A 22472-nucleotide genomic window follows, 5' to 3' on the forward strand; every position below is an offset into this window, starting at 1 on the left:
AAGGTGAGCACATGACTGTATTGTTAGGATGTTCTGGCACACCGAGAAAAAGCTTGAACTTACTGTCATCTAAAAGAATACAATATAGAAGGAGGTGTTGGGGAGCTTCTTCCCTCTGAGGCCAAATGGGTCACATCATAAATTTAGGGTGAGTGGGAGGTCCAGTCCCACCCAGGGATGAGCATGGAGCCATAGCCAGAAGTCAGGGTGCTTGTGGTAGCTTTTCATCTCTGATCTCCCTCAGTTTCACAAAGACATGAAGGATGCTCAGGAGCTGCTACGCAAGGTGGATTCAGACTTGAACCAGAAATACAGCCCTGACTTCAAAGACCGGTACCAGATAGAGCTGCTGCTGCGGGAGCTGGATGTGAGTGACAGCATGGGACCAGACCTCCCCTGCCCTGGGCCTGAGCAGACCCCATCCAGTGCCTGCCTCATCCTCCTCCCGGGGCACAGAATCAGGCCTTACCTGGCCCTGTGCTGCTCTTACAGGACCAGGAAAAGGCTCTGGACAAGTTTGAGGATGTGGTGCGGGGGCTGCAGAGGCGAGGGCAGCAAGTTGTGCCACTCAGGTACCGCCGTGAGACACCGCTCAAGCCCATCCCTGTGGAGGCCCTCTGCGACTTTGAGGGCGACCAGGTCAGTCATTCCCTGGAACCCTAGGCAGCCTGGACAAAAGCACAAAAGTACAAAAGTCTTACGGGTGGCACAGGCAGACCTGAGGTCTCAAGCAATCATCTCTCACAGGCATCATTCCCTGTCATCCTTCCTCCTAGAGGTATATATGCACCCCTATACCCTTTTCCTTTCCCACTGCCCTGTCTTCATCTTACAAGCTCAACCACCGTAGCCACTCTGGAGTCCTGGGGAAGCCTCTCATTGGCTCACCTCGTAATGTTCAGAGCCACCTCTAAGCCACCTGTGGTGCCAGTGTCTCATCGGCCAGGCCTTAGTCATATGTTCGTTGGAGACTGGAATACAGAAGAAGTGTGCCGCTTGGACTAGGAGCGTGCAGGGACGGTTCCCCAAAGTGCAACTGAGGAGCTGGGGATGTAGCTCAGTCAGCAGAGAACTGGTTTAGCATGCAAGAGGCCCTGCACTGTGTAAACCAGGCACGGGTGATGGCATATGCTCGCAAGCTCAGCACTCTCGGAGTGGAGGCAGGAGGATCTGGAGTTCAAGGCATTCTCTGCCACACAGCAAATTTGAAGCTAGCCGGGGGTTATGGGAGACCTTGTCACAAAAACAAAAATGAAGGCAAAATAGAGATTGGATCTTGAGTCAAGACTGTTCCCTTTGTGCTGCCTCCATCTAACTCTGTGGCCTGAGTAAGAGAAGAGCTAAGACTCCCTGTGTCTAAGAGTTTAGAGGGCAATGGGGCAGAAGGTGACTGGACTCCCAGGCCTGAGGTGAATCTTAACTGTTGGGTCTGTCCCTACCAGGGCCTGATCTCTCGGGGCTATAGCTACACACTGCAGAAGAACAATGGGGAGAGCTGGGAGCTGACAGACAGCACTGGGAAGAAGCTGACTGCCCCAGCCGTCTGCTTCATCATTCCCCCCACCGACCCCGAGGCCTTGGCTCTTGCTGACAGGTATAGGCACAAAGGAGGGAAAGAGGGTGAGCCCACACCTAGGCTCCACAGCTCCCTCCATGTACAACCCTGGCCACTCTCTCTTCATGGAGGGTAGGATGTGGCATACACCTCTCATTCTGGCTTCCCTTAAAGGCTCCAGGAAGAGTGGCAGGTTAGGTTGGCTTGCCAAATTGGATGTCTAGCCGAGGGCCAGGACAGCAAGCATCTTCTCTTAGTGCCTCTGGGCCTTTGTAAGTCTTAGACATTCCACCCGCAGCACCTGTGTACTGCTTCACTGACTCTGGTCCTCATTTTGCAGACTCAGTAGGTCCCCACCCTTCCTCTCTATTTTCACTCACTTTTAACACTTCATTTTACTAAGATCTGTGTGTTGGCCTTGCTGGACCCTGACTCCTTGATGTCAGTCTGAAGTAGCGAGTCACTTGAGAATTCTTTGCTCCATGAATAGACTCAAGGGAATGCTTTTACTTATTCACCCCCCCCCATTTATCGATCACCTACTGTGCACTGTCCCCTCAGAGGTCACACGTTAGAGAACACTAGTGACAGATGGCTTTAGGTAAAGGGCTTGCAGCGTAAAGCAGAGGAGAGGAGACAGTCTTTCCAAACCTCACTGCAGTAGCTCACATGGTACTTTTAGCACATTACTTATTAGCAGGGAGAAGGTGTGTGTGCATGCAGCAGCATTTGTGTAGAGATGAGAGGACAACTTGCTGGAGTTGGACTTTCCACCATGTAGGTTCTGTGGATCAAACTCAGGTCATCAGCTTGGTGGCAAGCACCTTCACACACTGAGCCATCTTGTCAGCCCCATGTAGTACTTTTGACTTTTCAAAACCCGCCAAGGAGCTTCTTGGCTCCAATGGGCTATTGTCCAACCCAGGCTGGGGATCAAGAAGGAGGGGAGTATGAGGCCTGGGTCCCTGGTACATTCTTGCTTTCACAGCCTGGGCAGCCAGTACCGGAGTGTGCGGCAGAAGGCAGCTGGGAGCAAACACACACTCCAGCAGCGGCATGAGGTGCTAAGGACAGAAAACCCTGGAGGTGGGTACCACGGTTTCCTGAAAGGGGTCAGGGACATAGAGGAGGGGCTGAACTAGACTGTGCTGTGTGTGCATGGATGACAGGCAGACGCTAGAGGGCTGAGAGAGGGAGACCAGGCCTGCCCAAGGTCCTGGCTGGCTTTCAAGGCCTCATGTTCCTCACTGTCAACCCTGATTTGTCTTCCCTACAACAGATGCCTCTGATCTGCAGGGGCGACAACTGCTGGCTGGCTTGGACAAAGTGGCCAGTGACCTGGACAGACGGGAAAAGGCTATCACAGGGATCCTGCGGCCACCACTTGAGCAGGGACGGGCAATAGAGGATAGTGCTGAACGGGCCAAGGACCTCAAGGTATTGCCAGGCTGGGATTCCTGCACAAGGTTCTACCTCTGTGGGGTCTTGGGACATTTGAAGCAGGTGCTTGGTGATTATGGAGGCAGCTGGGGCGCAGGTGCTGACCCCAGGATCAGGCTCCAAATCCTGTCCTGGTACTCAAGCATACCCCCAGATGTGATCTGGCACTGCTTCTGAGTAGATTTTCAGCCTGATGTCACAACCATAATAATAATAATAGCAGGAACTGGTCCTAACAGGTACCTGATGAGTGAGGCTGTGGGTAAGAGGTATGTGGGTGGGGTGCAGAAACTACAGACTCAGTTCACTTCTGTTTGCACTGTGATAGGCTTCTGAAACCAGACCAAGGTTGGTTTCTATCTTTCTTCTTTCTTTCTTTCTTTTCTTTCTTTCTTTCTTTCTTTCTTTCTTTCTTTCTTTCTTTCTTTCTCTTTCTTCCTTCTTTCCTTCCTTCCTTTCTTTTCTTTCTTTCTTCTTCCTTCCTTGCTTCTCTCCTCTTCCTCTCCCTCCTTTTACTCTTCCTCCTCATCTTCTTCCTCATCTTCTTTCTCCTCCTTTTTGGTTTTTCAAGACAGGGCTTCTCTGTGTAGCCTTAGGTGTCCTGGAACTCGCTCTGCAGACCAAGCTGGTCTCACACTCACAAAGATCCACCTGCCTCTGCCTCCGAGTGCTGGGATTAAAGGAATGTACCACCACTGCCAAGTCCAGGCCATTATAAAGTAAAATGGGCTGGTCCTCATTTGAGCTGCTAGAACTACTAGGCAAGATACATACGTCTCTGTTCATCACCACCTACTCTCATGTCCTTCTGCCTGACAATTCTTTGTGGTAAGGTCTTCACCCTAGAGAGAAGTTAGAAAATTTCAGTGGTCTCTGGTACCTGGCACAGGAGTTAGGGGAAGAGCCCCACAGTGTCCCTTCCCAAACTCTTCAAAGTCATGGGGATGGGCATATCACAGTGTCTGCTCGGCAGGTTGCCCAAGATTCCGTGGAATCTTCCATGAGGGGTGGACAGGGTATCCAATGTCCAGTGACTACCCGCTTGTTGAGTTACTGTCTTTAACAGTCCGCTTGTACCAAATGTCCATTAAAAAAAAAATCCAGGACTGAGAAAATAGTTTAGTCAGTGAAGTATTTTCCTTACATAATGCACATGCAAGAATGAGGATTAAAAGTTGGGCTTGGTGGGACACCCTTGTAATTCTACTGCTGAGGCAGGATCAGGAGGGTCTGTGAGGTTTGCAGGCTGGCCAGCCTAATTGACAAGCCCCAGTTCCTAGTAAGAGACCCTGTCTCAAAATCAGATAAACAACAAAGTAGGAGTTCAAGGGAGACTCCATTTATAAAGTGCTTACACACAGGCATTAAAAACTGAGTTCAGATCCATGGTAAAAAAAAAAAAAAAAAAATCCCCAGCATTTACATTTGTCTGTAAATCTGACTTTGGATGAAGTTTACTCGCCAGTAAGTCTAACCAATCAGTAAGCACTGTTCTCATTATGATCCCTGTCTTAGAAGATGATGTGATACAGATAGAAAGAACTGACATTTACCTCTGGCCTGCTCATATCAACCCACTTCACCCCATCTCCCTTTCTCACTCACTCAACATAGATGGCGCCCAAGGAATACCTGAGGGTGACCTCTGGTTTCCCATACATGCATACATAGCCACGCATGTATGTGCACATCCACACATAAAACAGACAAACAAACAAACAGCCCACAGACGGCCAGGCTAGTGATTGGGCCCCAGATGGACACCCCAGGGAGGTGGGCCTTTTCAGCCATTCTCATTACCGCAGGGCATATCCTTGAGGGAAGAGAGCTGCTGGGCTGTGGTTGACCTGGGCAATCTTGATCCCTACAGAATATTACCAATGAGCTGCTACAGATTGAGCCAGAGAAGACCCAGAGCACAGCTGAGTGTGAGGCCTTTGTGAAGGCCCTCCCAGGCAGTGGCACCACACCATTGCTGAAGACCCGGGTGGAAGACATCAACCAGAAATATGAGCGACTAGTCCAGCTGCTAGATGCAGCCCAAGAGAAGTAGGTGGCAGGTGGACTGCAGGGTGGTCATGGTGGGGTCAATGGACCACCTGCCACTTACACATATGATGACCTGTGTCCTTAGGGTGGATGTGGCCAACCGCCTAGAGAAGAGTCTGCAGCGAGGCAGAGAGCTGCTGGCCTTGCACGAGAACAGGCTGACTCAGGATGACACAATGCCTGAGAGTGGCTACATGTTGGACAGCAAGAGGAAGGAGTTGGAGGTAAGCCGAGGAGCTGGGAAACAGGGGGTCTTCTCTATGGGCTCAGGACATCTGCTTCAATCACTAGATGAGGGTCTGAGGGCCCTGGAGGTTTGGAGTATCTAGTGTGTCAAGTTTGGAGTTACAGACAGAGGCAGTGGCATCTTTCTGGCTGTTCCTAGGGTCTGTGAAGCCCAGGAGATTTTAAGGCCAGTATTTCACAACAGAGGGTTTGCAGAAAACATGGGTTTCTGAGGTTCCTGAGGACCAAAATTAGCAGCCTGGGCCTATAGGTTCCAGGCAAGTCCACAGCCTCTGTCACCAGTTTGCCTTGACAGAGGTTTGCCTTCGTGAGCACTGAGGTTCTCAGTGACCTACAGCAGTCCTTCTCTATCTCCTTTTCATGACCAGCCTTGGAGCAAAGAGATTGGGCTCAGTGAGGGCCTCATGGCTAGAGGATGGTAGGCACACATGCCGCCCTTTAACAGTTTGCCAAAGGTGACTTTTCAGAGCTTTGTTTATTGTAATGAAATAGAACACTGCAAAAGTGGCCCAGTTTGGGGAAGTGTGGAGGCTGAGCCATCCTTCCTGCTCCTAGGCCTGAACCTCCTCCCAAAGCCGGAATCCCCAGTGCACTAGTGATATTGCCAGGGTCCTAGGAGCTCACTTGTCTATTTTCCCATCTTGCAGGCCATGGCTTCTGAGCTGCAAGCCCAGAAGTCCCTCCTGGGTGAGGTAGAACAGAACCTGCAAGTGGCCAAGCAGTGTTCCAACTCACTGGCCAGCCACTTCCAAGAGCACTGCCCTGACCTGGAGCGCCAGGAGGCCGAGGTACACAAGCTCAACCAACGTTTCAACAACCTCAGCCAGCAAGTGGAACGCAGGTGAGGGGTGCCATAGACAGGTGGGCTGTGGCAAGGGCCTGGCTTAGCGAGACACTAGGCTGGTGTCATGCTAGGCCAGGGATGCTCTGGTGTCACCCAAGAACCATTCTCTTTTTTTTCTGTGTGTGTGTGTATGTTTATGTGGTGTGTGCATGTTCATATGCATGTTATGTTTGTATGTGTGTGAAAATACTGGTTCATGTGAAGGCCTGAAGCTGGTGTCAGGAATCATCCTTGATCATTCTTCTACCTTATTCACCAAGGCAGGCTTTCCCAGTCAAGCCCAGAATTTACCAATATAGTTAGATCCACTGGTCAGCTTGTGCTGATTATCCTCATCCTGTGTCTACTTTCTAAGGCTGAAATTACAGTTGAGCTACATGCCCACCCAGAAGTTACACAGGTTCTAAGGATCCAAACTCTAGTCTTCATGTATGCACAACATTTAGCTTTTAACTTCTGAGCCATCTCCCCAGCCCTATTTTCCTCTTTCTTTGATTTGTTTTATTTCTTGTTTTTCAAGACAGGGTTTCTCTGTGTAGCCTTGGCTGTCCTGGACTTGCTTTGTAGACCAGGCTGGCCTCGAACTTACAGAGATCCACCTGCCTCTGCCTCCCAAATGCTGGGATTAGGGGCATATACCACCATACCCAGCTAGTTTCCTCTTTTTTAATTAAAGTGACACACACAGTGTGAGAAATTCAGTGCAATGATCAGCCACCTGTCCCCAGGTAATCCATCAGCACTGTGTATGTGTGTGTGTGATCTGTGTCTGTGTGTCAGTGTATATATATATATGCATGCCATGGAATGTGCAGAGGTCAGAAAATCATTTTGGATGTTAGTTCTCACTTTCTACCTTTTTAAAAGAGTCTCAGTTCACCATTGTATAAGTTGGGCTAGCTGAGTCAGGCTAGCTGGCTCCCCACTTCCTGGACTTCTTCCATCTCCCTAAAGGAACACTGGAGTTACAGACACTTATGTTTGGCTTTTACATAGGGCCTGGAGAGCTGAGCCCAGGCGATCAGGCTTGCTTCCGAGCCTCCCTAGCACCAGCCATCTTCCCACATCCTCTATGGGCAGGTGGATGTGGCAGCATCAGTGTGGGCTGTTGCTTATCTTTCTTCCTGTGCTCTGTCAGTGTTGTCTCCTCCATTTCTGCTTGTGTGCTGGAGTGGATACTGCTAGTAAGTCTGTTGCAGTTGATGGGTTTATGATCATTTCAAAGAAGAGATTTCTGTTCCAGATCTTTCTGTTCTGTTCCTTTTCCTTAACTTCCTTTATGTGCATTACATTGGGTTGAATGTGTAGTCTCCTTTCTTTTCTTAACATGGGAGCTTAAATTGTTGTTGCTTCAAGGTAGTTTCCCTCTCCTCCTGTAAGCTTTTAACACCATGGAAGTGCTGCTCTTGCCACACCCCAGAGATGCTCCTCAAGGGAGAAAAGGCCTCCTTTGTGGCCTTCCTTCACTCAAGGGCGCCCCTCTCCCTGTCAGGATGCAGCTCCTAATCCTCCCATTAGTAATCTTTGCTTTACCATTCTCTTCCTGGTGACTGTTCAGAACTTGTCCAACTCAGTTACATTTGGCTTTTCCACTGTCTTCTAAAACTCAGTGTGGCTAGGAAGATAGCTTCAGTTAGAATAGTCCTTGCCACACAAGCATGGGGACCCAAGTTTTATCCCCAGCACACGTGTAAAGGGTAGGCATGGTAGCACAGATTTACGGCCCTAGAGCTGAGAAGGTAGAAATAGGTAGACCCTGTGGAGCTTGCTGGCCAGCCAATCTGACCTACTTCACCCCCCTCCACACACACACATACACACAAACCAAAAGAGTACCTCCACAAACTGAGTGACCAGTGAGGTTTCTGCCAGCTGTGCCAAAACCTGGTTGGCTTTGTCCCCTCAGGGCCCAGAGCTTGCAAAGTGCCAGGGGTGCCTACAATGAGTACCGCTGTGGTTATGACCATGTGCTCCAGTTCTTGACAAAGACTCCCAGCTATGAGCCCCAGGAGACAGACAGCCTCAGCCAGATGGAGACCAAGCTGAAGAACCAGAAGGTAAGATGGCTGCTTCTACTTTGCAGTGTATGTTTGGGATGTTAGTTCTCACTTTCTACCTTTTTAAAAGAGTAGGCCTCAAGGCCAGTAGGGCAAGACAAAGGATGGGGCCACAGCTTTCAGCATCACCTCACAAGTATGCCATGTCTCATTCATCCTTTCACATTGAGTACCCTTCACAGGGCCTGACCTAATAGACTCATGTGGCTACATAGTGCCTGATGATCTTTTGGAAAGATCCCATTATCAAGGTCGGGCTTTCTGCCTCCTAGATGCCACAAGGACCTCAGAAATCCAGTGGCTGGAGTTAAGAAAGTGACTTAGTCAGAAAAGTGCTTGCCATGCAAACATGAGGACCTCAATTTTATATCCAGAACCTATCTAAAAAACTAGACATAGCTAAGTGTGCCTATGATCCTAGCACTAAGCAAGGAGGACAGAGAGACAAAAGGATCCGTGAAATTCATTGGCTGGCAAGTGGCATAACTGACTGATTTCCGGGTTCAGAGATCATGTCTCAAAAAGTAAGTGGCGCTCAGTAGAGGAAGATGTATGATGTTGACCACTAGCCTCCACATGTACACATAGCGGTAAACAGGAGACAGAGACCCAGTGGCTGACATTCAACTTGCTGTTCTTTCCTGGGCTTCCATCCTCAAACAAGTTCCTCACACTTGGCTCACAAGCTTACTGGAGGAGTACATGCTCTGTCAGAGCAGGGCCTGGCGTTTCAGAGCACACAGTAAACACCTGTTTCCTGGCACAGATAACCACCTTCCTGGACCTGGCCCCAGGCCTTCGCATTGCCCTCTGTGGTGAACGAATGTATACAAGAAAGCCGCCTATTACACTTTGAGCTACAACATGTTGACTTTAGGGTCTAAGGACTCAGACTTTTGGTGGGTTTGTGTGTGTAGTTCAGTTTTGGTTTCGGTATCTGTTTTACAGAACTTGCTTGATGAAATAGCAAGCAGGGAACAAGAGGTGCAGAAGGTCTATGCAGATTCCCAGCAGTACCAGCAAGCTGTGAAGGTGAGTCATGAACTCTGTTAGAGCACACAGGAGGGGCTTTGCAGTAAGAGTTGCAAAGGAAGCCAGGTGCGGTGGCATGCCGATAATCCCAGCACTCAGGGAAAAAGAGGCAGGCGGATCTCTGTGAGTTAAGAGGCCAGTCTGGTCTACAAAGCAAGTCCAGGACAGCCAGAGCTTATTACACAAAGAAACCCTGTCTCAAACAAACAAGAAGTGTTTCAGAGGAATCTGGGTAGGTTACTGAGGAAATGGCTAATAGTCATGTGCAGGTCCAGCCCTTTAACAAAACAATATGGCACCAGACAGCCAATATCATCAAAGAGTTATACTCTTTAAAACAGTGAACTCTTTGGGAGTATTTACTCTAAAGAGAAACAAAGCAAAGTGAAAGAATAATTCTTGTACATCAAACAAATTGTGCAGCAGCTCTATTTATAACAAGAAAACAAGCTAGCAAAGCCTTATTCAGGAATATCTGTGTGAATGATCAAACATCTACTTGATGGGAAATGTCAAGGTCTCTATTGGAGAAAGGGAGAAAGGCTTAGGATGCGGTGTTCACTAAGGAAACAGCATCTGGCCTCTGGGACTGTTGGAAGGTCTGAAGAGTCAGTCATTCAGTTTGTGTCTCTGAAGTAGTGGGGAATTGCAGTTACATTTTCTTATATGTCAGTCGCTGAGTGAGGTAGTAATTTACTTTCACTGTCTTAGTAGCTCTCGGGACCTCCTGGCAGCCAGTTCAGGTACAGATTCGAGAAAGATGTGCAAGAATGTTAAACCATGTCCTAGCCAAGGGCAGGTCAGAGTCCTTGGGGGGGAGCATAAATCATTGCAGCTTCTTCTTGGTTGTCCTTAGCTGGCTACTGCAATGTCTTCCTTTTACTCAGGACTATGAGCTTGAAGCAGAGAAGCTAAGGTCCCTGCTGGACCTAGAGAATGGACGGAACAGCCATATGAACAAGAGAGCCAAGCTGCAATCTCCTGCTGCCAAAGTGAAGGAAGAGGTGAGCTGTTAAGTGCAGACTGCCAGGGGCTCTCTGGATGCAGGCCTCTGGGATACAACTGGAAGCGGAGAAAGAAGTTGCTTTGGGGCAGTGTTATTAATATGCCTAAGAGGCAGGCTGGTAGGGGTTCTGGCCCAATACCAGACACATGGGGACCTCCCACCATGCTCAAGGGTCATGGACCAAGACTCAACCTGAATCATCTGACTACCTTTCCACCAACGGGTGGAGCTATGGGTAGGATTGGGCAAGAAGTACCCCTTTCCCCACCTGCCAGGCCTTTCACAGATTGGGTCCAAGTGCTCTCACTGTTTTAATCCTTGCCTGTTTGGCTTCTCTGCTAACTGCTAACCTAAAATTTCTCCGTAGGAAGCTGTTCTTGCTGCCAAGTTCACAGAGGTTAATGCCATCAACAGACAGAGGCTACAGAACTTGGAGTTTGCACTGAATCTCTTGAGACAGGTAATCCATCTTAGAAATACTACTTCAAATTGTTCTACAAGATGAGAAATCAAACACTCCTCTGCCGCAGAGACACAACCTGTGAATGAAGAGTGTCCTCTGTTGACACTTCTGAAAGGGACCATTGCAAATGCTAGCCTGGACCAACCTCCTCCACTAGCATGGGATAACTTCCATACCAATTCAAAAGATGTCTGCTGATGACCTAGCAAAGGTTTTTAATTTTTTAATGTGTTTTACCGATGTGTATGTATGTAAGTATGTCTGTATGTTTGTGCATCACACATGACTGGTGCCTTCAAAAGAAGGCACCGCATCCCCTAGAACTAGAGTTTAAGACGGTTGTAAGCCACAATGTAGGTTCTGGGAATTAAACCTGTGTCCTCTATAAGAACAACAAGTGCTCAGCCATCTCTCCAGACCGCAGAGTTCTGGAGATTTTGTTTGTTTGCTTTTGTTGTTGTTTTTTGAGACAGGTTTCTGTTTGTAGCTCTGGCTGTCTTGGAACTCTGTAGACCAGGCTGACCTCAAGCACACAGAAACTGGCCTGCCTCTGTTTCCCCAGTGCTGGGATTAAAAGTGTGTGCCACCACTATCTGGCTCCAGAGTTATTTTTGAATGGCATGTTTGTGTTTGTATATGTGAATTCATATATGTGCTGGTGCATGTACCTGCTCACATGTGTGGAGGGCAAAGGACAACCAAAGTATCATCCTAAGGAATGCTATCTACTTCTTTTGAGACAAGCTTTTTTATTCGCCAGGAGTTTACCAATTAGGCTAGGCTGGCTGGCTAGCAAAGCCCCAGGAAGCTTCCAGTTTCTACCTCCCTGGTGCTGGGATTATAAGTGCACACACATTAGAGCACCAAATCTAGCACTTTTGCATCAGTGCTGGGGACAGAACAAGTCCTCATGCTTGCAAGGAGTTTTTCCAGCCTCTAAAGTTACTTTTTAGGACTCGGTGACATTTATTATTATGTATTATCTGACATATCAAGAAATTAGAAGCAACTGACACTCCTCAGCAATGCACTGGTTTTAACTGTTCCACACAGTAGATACAATGCTGTTAAACAATAATGTAGCACCTCCTGAGCCAAGATGGTACTCTGCCCCCCCAGTCGGTAATTGCAGAACAGACTTTTTGCATAGAAAAAGTAAACGTGAGGCTCACTAAAAATAGAGATAGAAAATGTCTCAAAGGACAACAGACATCCCCTAGGGACAGGGCAGACTGGTGTCACCTCAGATTCCTTTGTGCCTACAAAACATTTTGCCTTATTCTTTTAAAAGCCTAAGTAACCATAGAATACTAGTTGAGGCCCCAGAAGATCATAGGTCAATTAGCCCAACCAATTCTAGGTGAGCAGACCTGTGTCTAACCATGCATTCATTGTCTTTTGTGCCACAGCAGCCAGAAGCAGGAGTGACCCATGAGACACTGCAAGGGGGAAAGATGGGCTCCAGCATGGAGGAAACATGGAAAATTAAGAAGGAACTGGAGGAGGAGATGGAGCGAAGGCAGCAGCTGGAAAATGAGGTCAAGAGTGCCCAGGAGGAAATTCAGAGCCTGAAGGACCACGGGCCTCAGGAGTCACTGGTGAGGAAGGAGGTGCTGAAGAAAGTGCCAGACCCCACTCTGGAGGAGAGCTTCCAGCAGTTGCAGCAGACCCTGGCTGAGGAACAGCACAAGAACCAGCTATTGCAGGAGGAGCTGGGAGCACTGCAGCTTAGACTGCAGGCCCTAGAGCAGGAAACCAGGGAAGGGGGACAGGAGTATGTGGTCAAGGAGGTGTTGCGTATTGAGCCAGACAGAGCCCAAGAGGATGAGGTCCTGCAGCTTCGGGAGGAGCTGGAGGCAATGCGGCGACAGAAAGGTGCCCGAGAGGCTGAAGTGCTCCTCCTCCAGCAGCGTGTGGCAGCCCTGGCTGCTGAGAAAAGCAGGGTGCAAGAGAAGGTCACAGAGAGAGAGGTGGTAAAGCTTCAGAATGACCCTCAGCTGGAGGCAGAATACCGAAGGCTTCAGGAGAAACACCAGCAGGAGGGCTCTCTCAGGGAGAAGCAAGAAGAGGAGCTGAGTTTCCTGCAGGCCAAGCTCAGGAGACTGGAGAAAGAACGGGCCATGGCAGAAGGCAAGATCACTGTCAAGGAGGTGCTCAAGGTAGAGAAAGATGCAGCCACAGAGAGGGAGGTCAATGATCTTACCCGCCAGTATGAGGATGAGGCTGCCAAGGCACGCACCGGCCAGCGGGTGAAGACAGAGCTTCTCAGAAAGATATGGGCCCTGGAAGAGGAAAATGCCAAGGTGGTAGTACAGGAGAAGGTCCGGGAGATTGTGCGGCCAGATCCCAAGGCAGAGAGTGAAGTGGCCAACCTCCGCCTGGAGCTGGTAGAGCAGGAGCGTAAATTCAGGGGTGCTGAGGAACAGTTGAAGAGCTACCAGAGTGAGCTGGAAGCCCTAAGGAAGCGTGGGCCACAGGTAGAAGTCAAAGAGGTGACCAAAGAGGTCATTAAATACACAACCGACCCAGAAACAGAGCAGGAGCTCCAGCGGCTCAGGGAGGAGATCATGGACAAGACCAGGCTAATAGAAAGATGTGACCTGGAGATCTACCAGCTGAAGCAGGAGATCCAGGCCCTGAAAGACACTAAGCCACAGGTGCAGACTAGGGAGGTGGTCCAGGAGATCCTGCAGTTCCAGGAAGACCCCCAAACCAAGAAGGAGGTAGAGTCTCTGCGTGTACAGCTGTTGGAAGAACAGAAGAAACATGTGGACCTAGAAGGGGAGCGGGCATCCCAGGAAGAGAAGATCCGACAAAAGGAGGAAGAGCTGGCACAGGGAAAGGAAAGGGTTGTACGCCAGGAGGTGGTGCAGTATGAAGATGAGCCAGACTTGCGAGCTGAGGTGACTGCCTTTACCAACAGCATTGATGCCGAGCTGCGGCAGATTGACAAACTGCGTGTGGAGCTGCGGCGGCTACAGCACCGACGAGCAGAACTGGAGAGGCAGCTGGAGGAGCTGGATCGTGAGCGGCAGGCGCGTAGGGCAGCTGAGGTGGAAGTGCAGAGGCTGCAGCAGCGACTAGCTGCACTGGAGCAGGAGGAGGCCAAGACTGGTGAGAAGGTGACTCACACACAGAAGGTGGTGCTGCAGCAGGACCCACAGCAGACTAGGGAGCATGCCCTGCTCCGAGCCCAGCTAGAGGAAGAGAGGCACCGGAGGCAGCTACTGGAGGGTGAACTTGAGCCCCTGCGTCGAAAGTTGGCTGCTCTGGAGAAGACAGAGATCAAAGAAAAGGTGGTCTTCTCTGAGAGTGTCCAGGTGGAAAAGGGTGACACTGAGCAAGAGATCCAGCGACTCAAGAAGAGCCTGGAAGAGGAGAGTCGAAGCAAGAGGGAGCTAGATGCAGAGGTGACCCGGCTGGAAGCCAAGTTATCTGAGCTAGAATTCTACAATTCCAAGTCATCCAAGGAACTGGATATCCTGAGAGAAGAAAACCATAAGCTACAGCTAGAGCGGCAAAACCTGCAGCTAGAGACCCGGAGACTGCAGTCAGAGATTGAGATGGCAGCAACAGAAACTCGAGATCTGAGGACCATTACTACAGTGGACTCCGGAAGCCACCTCAACTCTAGGCTATGGTCTCTAGAGAAGGAACTGGATGACCTCAAGAAAATGTCCAAGGACAAGGATCTGGAGATCGATGAACTGCAGAGGCGCCTAGGCTCTGTGGCTGTCAAGAGAGAGCAGAGGGAGAACCACTTGAGGCGCTCCATAGTGGTTATTGATCCTGACACAGGTCGTGAGCTATCCCCAGAGGAGGCCCACCGGGCTGGGCTCATCGACTGGAACATGTTTGTGAAGCTCAGAAGCCAGGAGTGTGACTGGGAGGAGATATCAGTGAAAGGTCCTAATGGGGAGTCTTCGGTGATCCATGACAGGAAGTCTGGCAAGAAATTCTCTATTGAGGACGCTCTGCGAAGTGGCAGGCTAACCCCTGCGCAATATGACCGCTACGTCAATAAAGATATGTCCATTCAGGAACTGGCAGTCTTGGTGTCTGGGCAGAAGTAGGCCCAGCCCTTCTGCCTGGCTTTTTCTGGAGGTGGCTGGCTGGCTTATTCCTTCTCAGCAACCCCCTGGGTGTCTCTGCTCCCTTCTGCGTTAAGTGTTCTACCACAATGTATCAGACTGCCTAAGTGCAGCTATTGTAGTAACAGCATGGACACCAGCTGGGTAGGCATCTCTCAGCTCAGCCTCATTCAGTCTGGTTGAGTGACCTGCTCCCATCTCTGATGATTTAATAACCTTGGTGTCTTCTCTCCCTTCCTACATGTTCCCATCAACAATGCAACAACTGGAAACTACAGCACAAGAAAATATTGCGGACATACTTAACCAAGATATCATGGGCTTTAGCACATCACAAGTTGCCAGTGAGGGCAGAAGGCCTCCTTTCTTCCTCTTTCTACCCATCAAAAGACTGGGCAGTTAGGGCTGCTGATCTTCCTTCTCACCATTCCAGTTTTCTTTCTGGGATCGAACTATCAGCAAGTACCTGCTCAATAGTGATTGTTCTCATGAAACAGACTGGAAAATATGTCCAGAATCTGCAAAGCCTGGCTCTTGGTGCTAGAATAGCTAGCCAGGATGTGCCAGAAAGTCAGGCACCAACGACTGTTTTCTAGTTCTGAAATGCAAGGATCTTAGTAACTGATGGTGTGCTAGCTTTACTTTCAGTGCCTTAAAGTCCTCCTCATTATGTCATTGGCATTTCGATATACAAAAGTTGATTGACTGTTCACCAAATGAATTTCTGCTTCTCTGTATCTCATGTATTATATAAGAAAATGGGAAGTTATAGGGAACTTTATTTATGGCATGAAAATAAAAATCTGGTGGCTTGATTCTAACTCACAGCAAGTATGATTACTTTACACATGAGGCTGATCTTTGGCTCTCAGCCACAATGGGCATTCCATGCACACCAGGGTTCCTATGCACGGAAGAATCACTTGCAAATACAATAGCAATGAAAAAATGAGGAAAGATGTTTTGGAAACCTCAAAACAATTTATTGAGTTGCTTTATACAAGATTAACAATTTCCATACCACCCCCTAACACCAACATAGTTGCGGCACAAAAGCCACAGCCCCTCTCACACCTAAGAAACGGCCACGCCTGGTTAAGTGCTCAGAGCCTTGCACCCACCAGAGAAACCCTTGCATCCCACTGAGCGCGCTCCACCCCCACCCTCTGCTGCAGCCAGGCCGAAGTTCTCCCTGGCCATGTCTGTAAGTCATTCACTCTTTCATTACCACAAATAAAGCATAAACAAGGAAAAGAAATCTCATAAACTCCCCATCAAAGAAACGTTTCCCTGAGGCAAGAGGCATCGCTAGATTCCTAAAGATGAGGGCATCCTGCTCTAGCTGCACACGCAGTGGCACATGGGAAGGAGGGAGCACCAAAGGGGTGGGGTGCTGGGGCCCGTTGTTTGACGGGCAGAGGAGCCTGGAGAGTTCCCACTGCTCAGCTTTGCTGGCGGCCTCAGCTCGGCTTAGAGCTCAGCTATACAAATCTCTTCTTTGGCTCTTTTTGCTACTACCTAAGACTATTCTGTAAACAAACTGGAAATCCAAGTTGCAAAAAAATATATGTAATAAAAGGATAAGGAATCCACATGGCCCAATGGGAAAACAATTGGTTCTTCCATACAGAAGGAGTCAGAGCAGAGGCTGGACCAATGAGCTGACAAAGGTTTTTCTCCCAGTAAGGTGGAAAGGTGACTACCTCCACAGGAATGGAGAGCTACAGAGCTCCATACCCTTGAGGCAGGAACCAAAGCACACCTGACTCACCTAGGGTGCATACTGAGAGTGCTGATCACCTCCCCAAATGCTGTCTGGCTGGGCAGTCAGCCAGATCCACTGTGTGGCACACTTACAGGATAGGCAAGGGCCCTCCAAGTCCACATGAAATAGCCACTGGATGAGTGTGGTAGCCTAGTGATGGAAGTTTTGCAGTCACTATCTTTGTCCTCTCTCTAGACCCTCTGCACATTCCCCCCTAAGACCACACAGAAGCCCACTGTCCAGAGAGCACCAGCACCCCAGCCCTGTTCTCCATGGCAGATGCTTCAGAGAGGCCTGTCCTGCGGCTCTGCCAGAGAGAGATTTCTAAGAATAAGACAAAGTGGAATGTCTACCTGTGGCTTGGAAGCCCTGGGCTCTCAGACACAGAGGGCTGAGGGGCTCCCTTGCAGACCACCTGCATCAACTCTAGAAAACAAAACAGAGCTACAGCTCCACAGGAACCCGGGATTTGGGGGCTCAGACGACTTTCAAGTCAGGACTGCACAGGTTATGGTGTGCAGTCATAAAAAACCCAATTAAATAAAACTGTCTTAAATACAGACTAGCTTTAAAAAAAGATCTTCATCTCAGATCCACTCAGTGGGCTGAATGGATAGATGCAAGTTGTCAAAGTCTGCTCCACCAAAAAGGCACTGGAATTAAGACTTCCTATAATGTGATGTGTGAAGAGCAGTCCCATTCTTTCCAAAGCATTCAATGGTAATGATGAAAACAGCCCAAGATAGGTGTCTTTAAAAATCCTACCACGATTGTTGAATCTAAGATCTTTTTCTCTATAAGAGCTTCACTGTCATGTTCTGAGGAGAAACTGGCCCCTACAATGAGCACACATTAAGTGTTCTTAATATTTTGCAAGGTCTCCCCCATGTGGCTCTGGCCTGGGTCTTGCCTCTTGAGCATACAGCCTGAGGATGGGATGGAATCACAACCATCCAGGGATTCTACTGTGGCCAGAAGGAGTCCCTGGCCTGTAGGGAGCTGAGATACTCACACCAAATGGCAGGAGTTAGGCAGATCTAGAGCCCAGCAGCCAACAGATCTGCCACAGGAGCTCATGAACACTGTGCTTTCCAACACAGTCTAGGCACACTCCTCAGCCCAGAGCTGCCCCTTGATGTCGTCCAGCGACAAAGCCACGAGGCCCAGAGCACCAAGTCAGTAAGTGCTTTGTAAGCAGCCAAAGCTGCCCCTTGGTTGGAGGCCCATCAGAAGTGCTAAGAAGTACTCCATTTTAAACTCGTGCCTGCTCCAGAAGAGAAGCAGTGGGCAGGAAGAGCATAGCAAATGTCTGTTATCTGAGACCTACATGTTGGGCTTCCTCCTAGACCTACGTCACTCCATTCCATCCTCCAAACTGGTCACAATTTTCTTGGTACAACAGGCCCTTTCCCATGAAGCTGTGAAGCATCTGGAAAAGAATAAGCAAAAACAGAACATTCTTTAAGTGCTCCAATTCTTTTAGGACAGCATAAACAAACTTCATAGGGAACATAAAAAACAAATGTCCCCAAACAGCAGGTGTGTGCTTTGCAACTTGCAGCATCCTACATCATGCATGAGCACTAGCACTGTTCAAGCAGGAGGCCACTGAGCACTATCAGGCACTCTGCAACATGACAAGGGCCATTGCAAGGCTTGATAACCACCCAGAATCTATACAATGTTCATTTTTTTTTGCCATCAAAATGTACTCCGGTACCAGAGGGACAGAGGCAAAGGTTTCTAATCTACATGGGAGGAAGGGAAAACAGAGCAGAAACTAGTCTCAGCTCATTGCCAGCCCCAGATCGCAACACATCTGTAGCACAGATCAAAATGAAGCTCATTCTGCTAAACCATTCCGCATGGCTGTTCTTCTAATTACCTCAATGATTTTTCTTTTCCTCTGGTGGCACTGGTAATGGACCCAGGGCTTTATATATGCTAGGCAAGTGCTGGGCCACTGAACTACCTTCCCCAACCAGGGGGGAAACATGAAAAGGGTACAAGAAATGTTTTTCTTTCCCTTTCTATCAGTATCTCTTTCCCTTTTCTTGGCTGAAAATTCTACAGACCCAGAGACTGTATCCACTGACTCTTAAATTACTTTGTTTCTTTCAAAGAGGACCATTTCCAAAGCAAGTGGAGCTGGCATCATCTCACTTTCACACCACATAGGCTCTCCATAGCTGGGGAGGCACCCATACTACACTTAACTCAAATGGCAGTTGCTAGTAGTAGACAAAGTCCTCAAATGTGACTGCTTCTTCAGAGGAAAGGAATGACTATTGCCCCTGGCTTTGGTCCTCAAAGAAAGCTAAATGGTTTCCCTTTGCGGAAATGTACAAACTCACCCTCATACTAATAAGGCCTCTCACATTCACAAAGTTCTCAGACCTGAGACATGGGTACAAGGAACCCACTAGCAGAGCACAAAGCAGACAATGAGCTGTGGGCCCTCACTGTCCGTGAGCATGTCAAAGGCATACCACAGCCCTGGAGTCTGCATCTGACTACTGCCCTATACTAAAATCCCTACTAATCCCCATGTTTCCTAAGCTCAGCCATCCTTTCCCTAGGATTCTAGCCCTGTGGTCCTGATCTGAACAGGTCCAAAGTGCAAAAAACACTACGTCAAAATGAGATTCTCATTGGACTCTTAAGCCAAAATTCCACGAGGTGTTTATATGCAGGAATCCTGGAATTAGCACAGGGTGAGGCCAATCCACTTACTGCAAGATGCCTGCCTGTGGCAACTATTCAGTTTTCATGCTCTCAAGCTGACAATACCCAGGACTTTTTGAGCTACCTACTTCCAGAAGCACCATTTTGTCAGGAGACACTGGCCTCACATTGTGCTTTCAAGTCTGTTTTAAGGAAGGTTTACACCAGGTTGGATTGACAGCTGATTCTCTTTAGATCTATGCTAACTTCAGAGATAAAAGGTCTTTCCCTCACAATCATGTACTATGGTCTCTCACTGTTCTCTGCCACCTGACAATGCCTGGCAGATCTGTAGTATTTCACCATGAAGTCCCTGAAGTGCTTGGTTAACCTCTGGACAAGAGACACCATAACTTTTCTTAAATGTATAAGCATTGGAGCACCTCTGTTTTATGCTCAGGCTCTACCACATACTGTTGTCACACAGGCTAAGTCTGACCCAGTGGCCATTCCAATAGAAAACCAGGAAAAGCCTCTGGTAGTACAGGCTTATAGTATTTTGGAACCCAAAAAGCCAGAGCCTCAAAAGATGAAGCAAAATATAAAACAGTGATGATGAGGCAGAGATGGCTAAAAGAGCCAGCAGCAAAGCACCTAAGAGTTTAAGGGTATGGTGCACAGAGCGCATGGCACACTGCCCATCTGGCATTTACCTGGCAGACTCTGTGGGACATGGGTGGACACAGCAGCATGTGGGAGAGGCGCTGTGTGAGGTGGGCTGGAGTGCAAGCCAGCCAGAAGACCTGAGAGAAAGAGGAGGGGAGAGAACAAAACATACACATTGAAGACAGAACAGAAAAGCAGCTTGGGAGATCTAGAGCCCCAGGCAATCTGTGGGCCAGTCTGGAACAAAACAGCTATCCCAGGCACTAAGCAGCTTCCCTGGGTGGGGAGTGTTCCCATGGTCACACCAAACACATACAGGACCTAACATGGCACATAACATCGAAACAGAGGCAGAAGACAAGAACTTACTGTGGCTGAGGCCATGGTGGAAGGTCCCAGGGGCTGGGCCTGTGACAATGGCATCCTTAGAGACTCCTGCTTTGGCAGAGGAGTCTGCACTGAAGGAGAGCACGTGAAGTGGAAATGGGACAGGGGTTATGATTCCCAGTGAGTTTGAGTTCATAGTTCCTGGAAGCTTGGGGTTGTTGGACTTATAGGATGAAGACAGCAGGCTTAAGGAAGAGGTGTTGGACAGCAGCACTGCCCCGCCAGTTCCTTTCTGGGGAAGAAACACACACAGTCAGGACCTAACCAGTGAAAGTACCTACTACTCAGCATCCAAAAGAAGAGCAAGGAAGTCTCTAAGAGCCTGCACCTAGGGGCTTCAGAGTATGGAAATGTGTCTTTTATAAAGCAGCAGAAAGGTAATATACTACATATGGATATTCATAATGCACATACAAACTCATGATTATATAAATATAAAATTTTAAAAAAATTATGTTCATACATACTCATATTTAAGTGTACTATTATATAACTCTATATAAGACAAACATGGGCAGGAATGGCTCAGTGAGTTCCTAAGTTCAGTTGTTTATTGTTGTAGTTAAAAATTAAAAAAAAAATTCATTAAAATTCACTTCATTAAAAAGTATCTTCATAGGGCTGAAGAGGTGGCTCAATGGTTAAGAGCACTGGCCATTCTTCTAGAGGACCCGGGTTTGAATCTCAGCACCTATCACGGTGGCTCACAAAGGTCTTTAACTATAGTCCGAAGGGATCCATCCAATACCCTCTTCTGGTCTCTGTGGGTACCAGGCACGCATATGGTTCACACGCACACATGCTGTCAAAACACTCATACACATGGAAAAAAAAAAAAAAAACACAGAAGTTACCTCCATGATAAATTTTAAATCTAGAGGAGCCCCTGATCCCACTCAAAGCCTTCATAAATATGGATAGAGTGGCAAGTCTCTAATTTTGAAAGATCCACATGAAAATGGTAAAAATGATGGGCACAAGCAGTCCCTTTCTCATGAGACAGTGAGGTCCTCCCATAGGCAGTGCATAGAGGTTATTAGGTTACTGCCCCTCCAAAATTTATAACTTAATTTCTAAACTGAAAACAAAAACAAACAAACAAAAAAAACCAAAAATATTTTTATGGGCCAACCAGGTATCCCTAGGTAATATTCCTAACTGGTTTCCCACATATTCATGTTCCTATGAAAGTCCCATCATTGGACTTTTAAAGTTAATTAGAAAGTTCCATTGTAGCACTACAGTGGAATATAGCTAGTGAAATCTAACTGCAAGATATCATACTCAAAATTCAAATGAGACTAACTAGAATGTATACATGAGCCTAGATGCCACAATAAGTAAGAACATAAATGAACTTTAAAAAAAAAACAACAAAACTGTCCAGCTGGGCATGGCAGCATACACCCTTAATCCCAATACTCAGGAACCAAAGGCAGGTTGGGGATAGGGGAATGGGAGGGAGAGAGAGAAGGAAAGGGAGGAGAGGGGGAGAGAAAGTGTTCACTGGGCCGAGTTGCAGGTTATTCTACTATAGGCCCTTGTTTCACTTTGACAGGTTACACATACCTCAGGAAGACCATGAATTGTCACAAAAAGCGTAAGAAGCATAACAGGTTAGAGATCTTCACCATGGCTGTAAACCTCAATCAAAGAGCTCACAGGAAACAAGAAGTCCTTGTTTTATTTTTGAGTAATAGGCCCACACTGGCCTATTATGTAGCTGAGGATGACCTTGAACTTCTGATCCTGCCGACTCTACCTCCCAGTGTTGGGGTTACAAGTGTGCACCACCATTTGTATGGTGCTGACAATCAAATCCAGGGCTTCATGCATGCTAGTCAGACATTCTACCAATTGAACTACATCACCATCCTGTAATATACTGTCAAGCAACATCAAACCAGTGATTTCCCTTTTTCCTTTTTCTTGTCCCAGCAGTAGGAGAGTTTGAATGTAGGGCCTTGTATAAACTAGACAAGTGCTCTATCACTGAGCTAGTGCTTCAGCCCTAAGGCCCAAGTTTGAATCCCCAGAACCATATAAAACTGGGGATGTTAATACAAGTCTATAATCTGTTGTACATATAAGTTAAGAAGCCCTATAAGCTCAAGGGCCAACTAAGCCTGTTTTGAACACAGCAGTGAACAACAAAGAGATCCTGTCTCAAACAAGAAAGAAGGTAGAGACTGAATACAATACATATA

At 48.0% G+C, this 22472-nt stretch overlaps 2 protein-coding genes across 4 annotated transcripts in view; one reads left to right on the top strand and one right to left on the bottom strand.

Moving 5' to 3' along the window:
- The window catches only part of Ppl (periplakin), a 47354-nt gene extending 31756 nt beyond the window's left edge, over positions 1–15598 (top strand). Inside the window, exons 10-22 of one of the 2 annotated variants that reach the window (XM_055604738.1) lie at positions 245–367; positions 493–639; positions 1443–1594; positions 2544–2641; positions 2835–2992; positions 4866–5044; positions 5130–5268; positions 5938–6131; positions 8041–8191; positions 9140–9223; positions 10111–10227; positions 10597–10689; positions 12105–15598. In XM_055604738.1, the coding sequence (XP_055460713.1) occupies positions 245–367; positions 493–639; positions 1443–1594; positions 2544–2641; positions 2835–2992; positions 4866–5044; positions 5130–5268; positions 5938–6131; positions 8041–8191; positions 9140–9223; positions 10111–10227; positions 10597–10689; positions 12105–14765 (4296 nt within the window). In that variant the 3' untranslated portion in view covers positions 14766–15598. Of the gene's footprint in view, positions 1–244; positions 368–492; positions 640–1442; positions 1595–2543; positions 2642–2834; positions 2993–4865; positions 5045–5129; positions 5269–5937; positions 6132–8040; positions 8192–9139; positions 9224–10110; positions 10228–10596; positions 10690–12101 lie in introns of both variants that reach the window. The other variant, XM_055604737.1, reaches the window with a different exon arrangement.
- A 146-nt stretch (positions 15599–15744) lies between these two features.
- Ubn1 (ubinuclein 1) overlaps positions 15745–22472 on the bottom strand; it is a 33596-nt gene continuing 26868 nt past the window's right edge. The window contains exons 16-18 of one of the 2 annotated variants that reach the window (XM_055604545.1): positions 20248–20497; positions 19926–20015; positions 15745–17977 (exon numbers count right to left, since the gene is read on the bottom strand). In XM_055604545.1, the coding sequence (XP_055460520.1) occupies positions 17928–17977; positions 19926–20015; positions 20248–20497 (390 nt within the window). In that variant the 3' untranslated portion in view covers positions 15745–17927. The remainder of the gene's footprint in view (positions 17978–19925; positions 20016–20247; positions 20498–22472) is intronic. The other variant, XM_055604546.1, reaches the window with a different exon arrangement.

Source organism: Psammomys obesus, unplaced genomic scaffold (assembly GCF_907164565.1).
Source record: "Psammomys obesus unplaced genomic scaffold, mPsaObe1.curated_primary_1811, whole genome shotgun sequence".
NCBI classification, from domain to species: domain Eukaryota; kingdom Metazoa; phylum Chordata; class Mammalia; order Rodentia; family Muridae; genus Psammomys; species Psammomys obesus.